The sequence below is a fragment of the Musa acuminata genome, chromosome BXJ2-8, assembly GCF_036884655.1.
Source record: "Musa acuminata AAA Group cultivar baxijiao chromosome BXJ2-8, Cavendish_Baxijiao_AAA, whole genome shotgun sequence".
Classification (NCBI taxonomy): domain Eukaryota; kingdom Viridiplantae; phylum Streptophyta; class Magnoliopsida; order Zingiberales; family Musaceae; genus Musa; species Musa acuminata.
In genome coordinates, this window is record NC_088345.1 from 54,449,197 (window position 1) to 54,461,160 (window position 11,964).

Below are 11,964 nucleotides of genomic sequence, written 5' to 3' on the forward strand. Positions count from 1 at the left end.
TGAGAAGAAGAAGACGGGGAGGTAGCGCACTCCATTGTGGGCAGCCTTCGTTCCCCAAAAAACGGGGCATCGCCTCCGCCTGCACGGCTTGGCATTTATTAATGCCTTGCTTGTACGCTCCTGTGTGATGGCTTCTGCTCGCTGTGGTCACATTCTGAGGGTGATCAGCCGACTCGTCGAAGGATCAACGAGCTTCTGCATTTACGCATCATCTGAGGGTTTGACCACTTGAGCTTGCTACACACCCACCAAACGCATGTCTTATCACCCGAGCCATTATGTCCCACATTGGATTTCACCGAATGATATACCACACCAGCCAACTGTTGACACGTAGTTATGTTCACTGCAACAAAAGACCTCCGTATCGACAAATCAATCCAAAAGATATCGGCGTTCTCGGCACACTACTTGGAAAGATATCAGCATCCTCATAATAACGACAGACCGGCTCAGAAGACATTGACACCTTAACAACATCTGTTAGTCCGGATGTGATCTCCAGACAAGATACTCACAAGTCACAAGAACACCATGGTGAACGCCACCGTCGCTTTCCTCCATCTCTCTTTCTCTCTTCTCCAGAGCTCAGGAAGCCCCTTTACCAAGCAACTTTTAACTTCAACGTCAGAGGAGAAATCAATGAAAGAATTTGATCGGCTTCATCCTCCTCATTTTAGGTGGATGATCAAGATCTAACCCATCAAACAACAAAAGGTATGATTCTTAATTTATACTAGCTATTTACTAGTAAAAGTTTCGTAATGGCCGAGACGAACATTCGAGCGCGATTTGGGGACGCCTTTCAATCCGGTTGCCACTGTTAATAACACATGGAGGACTCTTTTGCTCCCTTTTTTTTTCTGCAGCTGGTCACTGTGTGATTTGATTGACACTAGTGTTGTGATGTCCTACTCGTTCTTGTCCATGAAGAACGACCATCAGAAGTGACATGACAATGAATCAGTCTCTTAAGCATCATAATTGCTGCAGTAAACAAAAGAAGAACCACCTTCCTGTGTCGATTTCGTTCTCGGTTAAGCCAGCCGTGAGGACTGGACATGGGCGCTCACCTGTTTGTCGCTTTGCCATTGCAGTTCCACTTACGCTGCCATGGAAGATAACTTTGCAGTGCCATCTCTGTCACACACACAAGTAGAACCGGAAGCCAGCAGTAGTAACATCTAGCTATCTTCTTCTCAGCAAACAAATAACGCATCGAAAAATTGGACAATCTATGTCAGTACTAGAAGCACAGATGTGTGCTTTGCATGAAGCTTACAGTAATTTCTAAGAGTAATATCTAATTCTTTGTTTACATTTTGCGAATATTATTTATACTCTGCTGTCGATAAGAAATGAGTGATAAACACAAAAAAGAATCCAAAAAGTAGTGAGTGCCAAACAAATTAAAGCTGCATTTTTGGAAACTGCTTATATGTATATCCTTTGAACGTTTGATTCTTGCACGTAAACCCACATGGGAACTAGCTTCGGTGAATATTACTGAATCTCCAACATCATCATCCTTGGCCTGCATCAGTGATTCTACTACGGTGGGAGACATTGGAAGGTGTAAATAAATACAACTTTGCCGAAATGTGATGCAGAGGGCTCATAAATTTGCAAAGATGATACATGTGACGTGGCTGATTATTTTTCCTTCCGACTCTTCCAATCATTGTGGCATCTGTTCGGCTCACATTGTCTAAAGCACATCCACCAACCCAAAGCAAACTCTATAAAGGCCACCCTACTCCATCCCACATTCCAAACCATCTCCTCTTTGTTCACACGAGTGTGGGCTATTTTCGTTGACAAGCTCCATCTTCTCAGGTAATAATCAATCGCTAGATATCTTCTCGTCATGCATGCTCCCTCTTGCTCAATTTTTATGGAAATAATGTTGCGTAGGAATCAACCGAGCAGTTAGAAAGACCAATAAGAGAGATCAATCTAAAGAACAAAAGTCCAGTTCATGTTATAATTCTGTAATAGCAACTAGGAAGCTTAATTTGTCTTGACACTCGGATACATTACAGCCAGTTGCCAATGGAGGAGCAATCACTCGTACCAAGAACTCAACAAACCTTCCCTATCATGGATGACCATGTCATTCCGAGATCAAGGCCAGCCCATAGCATCATGAAATCTCACAGCACTGACTCTATGATAAGCAGCAGCATGAAGGATGATGAACATGGAATCAGGATCAACTTGAAGAGGAACGGAAGCAAGGGTGGATCAGCAGTATCAAATTTTTCTGCAGGATGTGCAAAGAGAGCACAAGATTTGGTAGCTACTGATGCACTAGCCATTAATGGCACATTGAGCTCAAGAGAAATAGAGCATGTAGTTGACTTTTGGGCCTCCATGCCATCATCTGAGACACCAGAAACTTCACAGAGGAAGAACCATCCACATGGTGAGAGATTCATGCCCACTTCACTCTTATAGGACATGTTCTACATTGGTGATAGCTATTACTACAGCCGAAGCAGCTACATTATCTCAGTTTAGGGATCACAATAAAAAACATATGATTGAGTTCAACTAAGATGCAAAATTCTATAGCTATGTTGCGGTATCTTTTTTCTTTCTAATTGCTGCTGATTTAAAATATTTTCTGTAGCTAATGGTAAGATACATTATATATATATATATATATATATATATCTGCATATCACCATTATTTCTGGTCAGAAGTCCATATGCAAAACTATTCTGCTCAAGACCATAGAGTAATAAGAGTGGCAACTTCTCAAGAAATCGAAAACTGTGTTTATATCTATAAAAGAGTTCAGCCTTATGGACATCAAAATTCAAGTACATTTCGATTGGTTAACATTCCAGCAAAAGATGATGAAGCTGAAGGATCCATGAACAACAAGAAAAACCTGGATTCAGATATTTGGATGGCAATGAAGATAGATCTAATTTTCCCCATATATCTCAAGGTACTGTATGTGGTACAATTTCGTGCTCTTGATATATTCAGGTAGTTTTCCATTTATTAGGACTAGTGTCAAAAGAATTCTGCAATCCTGCAGTTTTCGGACGTGGGATACAAGTTTGCAGATAATGGAGGAACGAGCTCTGTTGCCATGAACTACATCCTTCAAGGAGTCACAGGATCCGTGGAACCTGGTGAGGTTCTAGCACTGATGGGACCATCAGGAGGAGGTAAAACAACTCTGCTTAATCTCCTCAGTGGGAAGATGAGAATTAAGGACCATGGAGGCCTCATAACCTACAACGATCAGCCTTATTCTAAATGGCTTAAACGAAGGTACCAAACTTCTTGTGCAATATTATCAATTAGAGCTATGCTAAAGTTGAAGTTTGTGCCCGGTGAGCAGGATAGGATTTGTGCTGCAAGATGATGTAGTGTTTCCCAACCTAACGGTGAGAGAGACCTTAACATATGCTGCTCTTCTTCGCCTTCCCAAGACATTAACCAAGCAGCAGAAGGAAGAAAGAGCTATAAATGTGATCCATGATCTCGGACTTGAAAGGTAAAGAACTGTTAGCATCATCCGTACAGAATCACGACCAGTTCTAGTTGAGGAAGCGAGATCTGTGATGTCCTACCACAGGTGCCAAGATACCATAATAGGTGGAGCATACACGAGAGGGATTTCCGGCGGGGAAAGGAAGAGGGTCTGTATCGGAAATGAAATCCTTCTCGATCCATCACTTCTGTTTCTGGATGAACCAACATCTGGTCTCGATTCAACCACGGCACTTCGGATAGCTCAGATGCTCCACAACATTGCTCTTGTATGTTTGTTGAACTGGAAATTCAACTCAAAAGTTTGGGATTCGCGAGTTGTAACCGGGGGCACTTCTTCTGCAGGCCGGGAAGACGGTGGTCACCACCATACACCAGCCTTCGAGCAGGCTGTTCAACATGTTCGACAAGTTGATTCTGCTGGGGCGAGGCAGCACCTTGTACTTCGGAAAGACATCGGAAGCCATGCTCTACTTCTCCTCGATTGGCTGCAGCCCTCTCATTCCGATGAACCCAGCTGAGTTCCTTATAGATCTCGCCAACGGCAACATCAACGACAAATCGGTACCTCTGGAACTGCAGCAACGTAGATTCCTATGCAAAACTCCCGAAATCGAAGGAAGATCGTCATCGTCCATGGACATCCATGAAGTACGTATAAGCTGATATATCCACATTCATTACATCGATCGCTTCTTCCTCGTTTCAGATCTTGGGCTCATGCATTCAGCTTTCCTTGGCAATGCAGTACCTGGTGGGTGCCTACGAAACCAGGGTTGCCGGAATAGAGAAGCAAAAGCTTCTCAAGCCAGCTCCCATCGACACGATGTGGATGATGCAAGGACGAGGCCCCTGCAGCTTGGATGAATCGAGGGTGGGTTGGTGGGAGCAGTGCCACATCCTCTTCTGGAGGGGGTTAAAGGAAAGGCGCCACGAATACCTGAGTTGTATCCGCGTCATTCAGGTTGTAGCCACTGCAGTCATTATTGGATTGCTGTGGTGGCATTCAGATGCTTCCACGCCCAAAAACCTACAAGATCAGGCAGGATTGCTGTTCTTCATCTCGGTGTTCTGGGGTTATTTCCCAGTCTTTGCAGCTATCTTCACCTTCCCTAAAGAACGGGAGATACTGGCCAAAGAGAGATCAGTGGGCATGTACAAGCTCAGTGCATACTTCATTGCCAGAACCACGAGTGATCTGCCATTGGATCTCACACTGCCAATAGTCTTCCTGTTAATTGTCTATTTCATGGCAGGCCTGAGATCAGACTTCACAACATTTCTAGAAAGCTTGCTGACAATATTTCTAAGCATTGTAGCTGCCCAGGTATGTAAGTCATGGTGTTGGATGATCCCATTCTCTTCTTAAGAAAACACTGCCTTTTATCAGAACTGCAAGACTAGCTATACTCATAATAATAAATGAGCAACATATTCTGCAATCTTTGACAGGGTTTGGGACTAGCCGTTGGTGCAGCTCTGATGGATATCAAGAAGGCAACAACATTAGCTTCTGTCATCATCATGACCTTCATGTTATCTGCTGGTTTCTTCGTGCAGGTAAAAATCGTCGACGCATCAGTCAGTAGCAGCTCTTCTTTCTGATCCTTATATATATATATATATATATATATATATATATATATAAAATGTAGCAACATAAATGAACTTGGTTGTGATTGCAGAGGGTTCCATTCTTCATGTCATGGATTCGGCATCTGTCTTTCAACTATCACGCATACCGGTTACTCCTCCAGGCTCAGTATGGATGCGCGAGCACAAGCCACCACAACGCTAATCCTTGCAAGTCTCGTTTCATCGAAGAACTTGGACTGGACAACAGAGGGATGGAGGTAGGAACCATGATAGCCATGGTCTTTGGCTACAGATTGTTGGCTTATCTATTCCTTAGGAAGATGAAACTGAGAAATACTTGAGAACATCCCTTCGGGCATGGAAGTCAGATACCAAGCCAATTTTAGTTTGTATGGTGTTTGAATGATCTAATAAGAAGATGGCAAGTAATTACTAGTAGATCTTGATCATTTCAGAAGACTAATAAAATCAAAGCAAAGAGCAAAAAAAGGATAATTATGGTTGAAACATTCTGATATCTTGACAAGTGTATGTACCTTGTGACAAGATAAAAAATATCTTTAATATTTTTTGAAAGAAGGTAAAATTATTTTAGAAGATAATATAATTCTTCAAAAGTTCAAGTCCAAGATAAAAAAATATCTTTAATATTTTTTAGAAAAAGGTAAAGTTATCTTAGAAGATAATGTAATTCTCGTGGAAAGTTATCAAGATATCTATTAAAGAGAAAATATATGAAAATTAAGGTAATTTTTAGTTTTGTCTTTTATGAATGTAATCTTGCACTCTAATATCCTATAAATAGATATAAGAAATTATTATGATTATAAGTTTGAACATTTAGAACCAATAAAGTTATATTTTTTATTTACTTCCTCTATAATATTTATTTCACAATTCTATCACATTTCTAACATAGTGGTATAAGAGCCACGTTATTAAAAATGACCATCAATATCATTTTTTATCCCCTGATCTCATTAGTAATCATAAAAATTAAAGCATTCATGTATTGCTTGGATCATAATACGTGTGAGAAATAATAGAGAAGGGGTACAATAAGCGTCAAAATCAAGCTATGCATGTGGCGTGAGGAAGAGAGACAAGAAAACTTTCTTCTTGATTTATTAATGACTCGATGAAGAAGAATTCAAGAAGGACTTTCATCACCACCAACTCTTAAGTATGAAAGATCCCTCAAAATTTTTATAAAGGAATAGAGAAGCCGTATGACTTTAAATTCTAAAAGAGTGGGTTTGAAACTGTTAGGATCAAGAGCATTAAGAGGGGGGCGGGGGTTAATTAGTGTAGCGGAAAACTTTCGACGATTAAAACTACGTTCGTACGTTGAAATTCGATTCCAACGTAAAAGTCGTTCGGTACAGATAATAACTTTGAAAGCTTACGGAAACATATTTGAAGTAAAGTAAGGAAGACAATTTACGGTTAAGATAAATAGCACAAAGGAAATGCAAACCAGATTTTAGAGTGGTTCAGTCAAACGTGACCTACATCCACTTTCGGCTTCCTCCTCCAACGAGGTCACCGGCGTCTACTAGAGGCATTCCTTCAATAGGCGAAGGCCAACCACCCTTTTACAGTTTCACTCCTTTTGACGGGCTTAGGAGACAACCCATATAGAATTTTCACTCCTCTCTTAAATGATCAAAACTTGGAAGAAAAGAGGGAGGAGAACTTTTGGCCTTTACAACACTTTTGAGCTCTAAAATCACAGAGTAAGATCAAACTTTCGGTACCCTTTCATGCAGGAAAGGGTGAGGTTTATATAGGCCCCGAACTGGTTTGAATTTGGAGCTTAAAAATGTCATTTCCTGAATTTTCGGGGTCCTGACAGTACTACCGTCATAACTGGGCAGTACTACCGCTCGGAGATCAAGCTTAGGCGGTACCACTGCATGAAAGGGGCAGTACCACTGCCCAGTCTCACTCGGAGACTGAGCCCAGGCGGTTCCACCGCCTGACCTGGGCGGTTGCACCGCCCAATGTATCAGAAGTCCGCCGGAAGATCGTCGGAAGGACACTCGACGTTTGCCAGTTAAAGACTTGCTTAGGACTATGTTTTCAGTTGTATAGTTTGCATGTAATTAGGGTTAGGATTAAAGAATAATCCTATATCCTGGTTAGGGGCCAACTAGGCCCGAATATGACTTGGTTTGGGTCGGATTTGAAGCCCAACCAATGACCGGTAAGGTCGGGCGATGGAACCACCGAACTGGGCGGTGGCACCGCCTAGCACCCGAGAGTTCCGGCAGTGGCACTACCAGAACACTGTCAATGTGAAAATTGACAGGCGGTAGCACCACCACCGGCGGTAGCACCACCACCATCCCTATGGGCCAAACATGCACTTCGATGACAAATAGCCTATGGGCCAAGTGTGTATTTTGATGATGGACAACCTGTGGGCCAAATGTGCATCCTAACACAAGCTAAAACATAACACAAAGCCGATGAGTCGATGATCTATACAACATATTAGTCAAATCCGATCAATAGGTGGCGATCGGATCTAATGACACATGGTCGCTACAAGCTGTATGTAGCCTAATTCCTGACCCTGTGATAGACATAGTTAGATAACATGAGCTTTAAGAGTGGTGAATATCACGACACATCCTTGCACAAAATGCCATAGGGATGGATCCCCTTTCTCTACCAACGATCTCAAACATAACCATTTTCAAATTACCTTATAAAGAGACTTCAAGGTACACATTCAAAACATTCTCTCTTTTGATCTCAGTAGCTTGTTTGACTAGTCTGATCAATCCAACTAGTTCTTAATATTTTAATATTAAAAATTGATTTTATCGTCAGAGAGGTATTTGTCAAGAATTCTCCCGACTAAATCTTATAGGGCCGATGCATTAGAATGAGTTTCCATTCTAAAACTTTATAACCCAATGACTCACTTTTAAAGCTCCAAGAGCCTGACTTACCATAACCCAAGGACACATAGTATTTATACAATGATGAAATCCTAAACTTTATAATTTTTTCCTTCAATTAAGAGTCTTTCCATACTAGAATTCATTAATATCCAAGAATACTAACTTCAGAATTTAAAAAACACTCATCAGCCATCTTGTTTTCTGCCTACCTTTTAACATAATAAGAATTGCTATAATTCATGATGATGGTTTGATGTGAACCAAATGTCAACATGTTTCTTGCCTCAACTTTGTGAGATTCCACCGTGGTCCACTTCAACTTTAGCTAATGCTGCCGTTTGCTCCTTTTCTTTTTCTCTCTCTTAGCATATTCCATTTAATCTTTTCCATCATCTACATCACAGAATCTCTTTTCTCTTCACTGCTGATCCTGTTCCCTCTCTAATCAAACATTCAAGTTCAGGAATCAAACAGTTCTTGCTGCTATTTAGTTTGCAAGCTTTTCAAAAAGCACTAGTGTTGAGGATTATCTATTTTCTTTCATATATGAAGCCCTCCATCGTAGGTTTTGGGATATCCTTGGCTTCCTTGGTCTGCCATCTCCAGTAACTTTTCTAAGCCTTGGGAATTACTTTTATATGTATGCTCAAACTATTCAAAATTACATCATCACATGTTAACAACAAACTAGTATGATATCACTGTATTAACATCCAATATTAGGAAAAAAAACAAAAAAAATATGTCGATCAATAACCAATAATATGATCTGATATTAATCATTCCACAAACTAGTAAATATCTATGGATCCACCGGTATTTAAAACCTTGCTCACAAGTTTTTTTTTTATATAAGCAAACAAATAATTTGCAGATATGAGCCTTTTGATAGCTCCAAGTGTGCAAGTCAACAGAAAGATCTCAAACTCATTTAAGAATGACCGGCCAGCATTGTCATTATTGGATGGTTTAGGTTGTAGCAATCAGAAGATGGGGGACACAGAAAAGGTGGAAGGACGCAGACAGCAAAAGAAGCAATGAGAGTTGATGACTGCATCAGCAATAATGATCATATACATGTAACACTTGCATGACACCACTTCAATCTCGTTTCCTACCAACATCACACCTCTCTTTGACTCTCTAGTATCACTATATACCTTCACATTTCTGGCTCCATTCAACCTGCTTCTTCTTCTTCTTCTTCTTCTTCTTCATCATCCTTTTATCATGTCGGTGAAGGACTGTGGCAACCATGGACACTGCCAGCGGCGCAAGCTGTACCGACGCCTCTTCGCTACCGTCCTCACCTTCATCATCGTTGTCCTCATCGTCATCCTCGTCGTCTGGCTCGTCCTCCGCCCCTCCAAGCCCAAGTTCTACCTCAAGGACACCTCCATCTTCCAGCTCAACCTCACCGCAGGCTCCAACCTCCTCACCACCGTCATGCAGGTCACGCTCGACTCCCGCAACCTCAACGACCGCGTCGGCATATACTACGACAAGCTCGACGCCTTTGCAGCCTACAAGGGACAGCGGATCACCGCCTCCACGGCGCTCCCCACCGGCTACCAGGGCCACGACGATGTTGTCGTGTGGTCGCCCTACCTGTACGGCGCCGCCGTCGCCGTGGCGCCGTACCTCGCCTTCTCCCTCATCCAAGACCGCGAGGCGGGGCTCCTTCTGGTCTATATCAAGGCGGAGGGGCGTCTCCGGTGGAAGGTCGGGACATGGGTCTCCGGTCACTACCACCTGCAGGCTAACTGCCCGGCTTTCCTTGCGATCGACAACGGGAAAGGCAGCGGCAGCGCCCCGTCGTTCCACTTGCAGCAGATTTCGTCATGTAGCGTTGACGTCTGAGGCTTGAGGGTGACGATGATTATAGTCAACTATGGAGTCATCGTCTCCACGCGCCGTAGCTCTTCCTGCAAACTATTTGAGGTGTATCTTCACCTGGTTTATTGCAAGCTTGTGTTACACTACGATAGTAGTAATCGTCAAGGCATGTTTCCGATGCTGATATATATGATGTTACTAAGAATTAAATATTACTTTCCTGCTTGATTTCGTTCAGTTCAATATTAATTTCGGTGTTTCATTTATTCTTCTTCTAAATTTGCATTGGAATGCATGGTTTCATTCGTGGTTATACGGTAAGAAGTGGATTGGGAGCATCACAAGGTTTGCAGACAGAAGCCTACATACTTGTTCGGAAGAAGAATCTGATGTTTTTGAAGAGATTGGATGCGTTCAAACATCTCTGTCGGCTTCTCAGTCTCATAACACTAGACATCATCAAGCTTTAGGCTAATTGGCTTTTTATTATTAAAGCTTATTGATGCTGTGAATTCAGTCTTAATTTTCTCATGAAGAGAAACAAAAAATCTCATGTTACTAATGATCAAAACAATCTCATGTTACTCAGCTCAGATCACCTGTTGTTCAGGAACAACTTATCTTATTGTTTGGGAAGAGACTGTTTTCTTCTCATGTAGACAGTGCACGAGTAACACAAAAGCGTTGCATCTCAGGTCTGCAAGGAACCAGGTAGGATCAAAAGCTGATTCCGAGAAAAAGAAACGTGGATGAGGAGAGGATATGCATTATGCACTTCAAATGCTTTCAGCAAACCAGAGGCTAAAGGATGAGGCAAAAAGCCGAGGAAAAAGAAAAAGGAGGGCAGAAGAAACCAAACAAGCCATATTCTACCAACTCTTCCATTAGTTTTGCCTCTTTTCCTTTTTTGGTATTTTTTTTATCCTTTGTTAAGCTTGTATATATTTTGATCCAGTAGTATTTATATATATTTTTTTGTCCTTAGTTAAGTAAAAAGATTGTGTAACGTACCACATGTGTCATCACTCACGTGATTGGCTTGTAAGGCATCTATGATTAACAACCGAACCACCATCTCTGACTATAACTTATAAAGAAGTAACAAACCTTCCACCCTTTTCTTAGAAGGTGCCCCGCTCACCTTAAAACCACCTCAGGCAATTAGGTGGTAGCTGCCCTATCCCTTGCAAAGGTAAAAATATGCAAAGAAGAGGATGCGGGTCATGAGGGCGAGATCCGCCACCACTCGAGGTAAGCCTCGATAATCGAATGTAGTAAGAACAGAAGTCCCACCTCGAGCGCATCGATCGTCAGCTTGAACCCATTCGGGAGGGGGTCGTAAGAGCGATGCTTGGGCCAAGGAGCATGAAGCTCATAGTCGGCTGGGATGTTATAGCGTTCTCGAAGGCATTCGAGAAGCTGCTCAATCATGATTGAGTCGTAGTCATGAGACAACTTCATCATTTGTAAGGCCTTGAAGGTCTCTATATCGACTGGGGACATGCCACCTGAGGATGAACTAACTACTTCTTCTCTAGGACTACTCGAGGACGATGCTACGACCTCAGGTGATAATCGACTTGACGAAGAGGAGGTAGATGACATTCTGACTTGAACTGCTAATGCCCAATGAGAGGAAGGAATGAGGCGATGGGGGAAAATGGAGCAAATGAGCGGAATGAACCGCTCAGCCAATGGAGGGTTTATAAAAACCCTATTGTCTGACGCAACCCTTCGCCTTCCTAGGAGAGGGAAACAGCTCACCTCGCCATCATGATTCCTAGGAAAAAAGCGATCGAATTCAAAGAATCCAAATCTCCCCGGTGGGTGAGCCTACCAAAAACGAAGTTCCTACCAAAACAAATGTCTTGCCAACACCAAAGTTTCCTACCAGCAAGTGTCTCGCCAAAACACAAGTTTTCTCACCAAAAAACTATACATCTCGTTAAGGATTTTCGAGCCAGCCGAGAAAGACCCAAGGCCCACATCGATAGGGTCACAATCGAATGAGCCCGAGATATGCATCTTGACCAACCAAAATCTGAGTTATACATCTTGACCAGTCATAAACCCGAGTTATGAATTTCGACTAGTCATATCCCAAGTTAT

General features: G+C 42.2%; 2 protein-coding genes across 2 annotated transcripts; both read left to right on the forward strand.

The window, feature by feature from the left end:
• Window positions 1-1,787: 1,787 nt before the first annotated feature.
• LOC135618292 (ABC transporter G family member 22-like) lies at window positions 1,788-5,526 on the forward strand. Its single transcript, XM_065119171.1, has 10 exons — window positions 1,788-1,836; window positions 2,043-2,425; window positions 2,854-2,957; window positions 3,051-3,289; window positions 3,360-3,515; window positions 3,597-3,780; window positions 3,857-4,162; window positions 4,260-4,838; window positions 4,964-5,071; window positions 5,197-5,526. Exons 2-10 carry the CDS (start codon window positions 2,053-2,055, stop codon window positions 5,446-5,448), a joined length of 2,301 nt encoding a protein of 766 aa, XP_064975243.1. The 5' UTR covers window positions 1,788-1,836; window positions 2,043-2,052; the 3' UTR covers window positions 5,449-5,526.
• Window positions 5,527-9,040: 3,514 nt separating this feature from the next.
• Window positions 9,041-10,121, forward strand: LOC135618293 (NDR1/HIN1-like protein 1). The gene has a single exon (XM_065119172.1). The coding sequence runs from the start codon at window positions 9,250-9,252 to the stop codon at window positions 9,877-9,879; it is 630 nt and encodes a 209-aa protein (XP_064975244.1). The 5' UTR covers window positions 9,041-9,249; the 3' UTR covers window positions 9,880-10,121.
• Window positions 10,122-11,964: the final 1,843 nt, after the last annotated feature.

What these genes read in the sequence shown, in the direction of transcription:
- LOC135618293 (XM_065119172.1), top strand. Translation starts at nt 9,250, where the DNA reads ATGTCGGTGAAGGACTGTGGCAACCATGGACACTGCCAGCGGCGCAAG.
- LOC135618292 (XM_065119171.1), top strand. Translation starts at nt 2,053, where the DNA reads ATGGAGGAGCAATCACTCGTACCAAGAACTCAACAAACCTTCCCTATC. An exon ending in TTTTCCCCATATATCTCAAG is followed by an intron (nt 2,958 to 3,050) that starts GTACTGTATGTG and finishes GCAATCCTGCAG; the next exon opens with TTTTCGGACGTGGGATACAA. An exon ending in CATGATCTCGGACTTGAAAG is followed by an intron (nt 3,516 to 3,596) that starts GTAAAGAACTGT and finishes GTCCTACCACAG; the next exon opens with GTGCCAAGATACCATAATAG.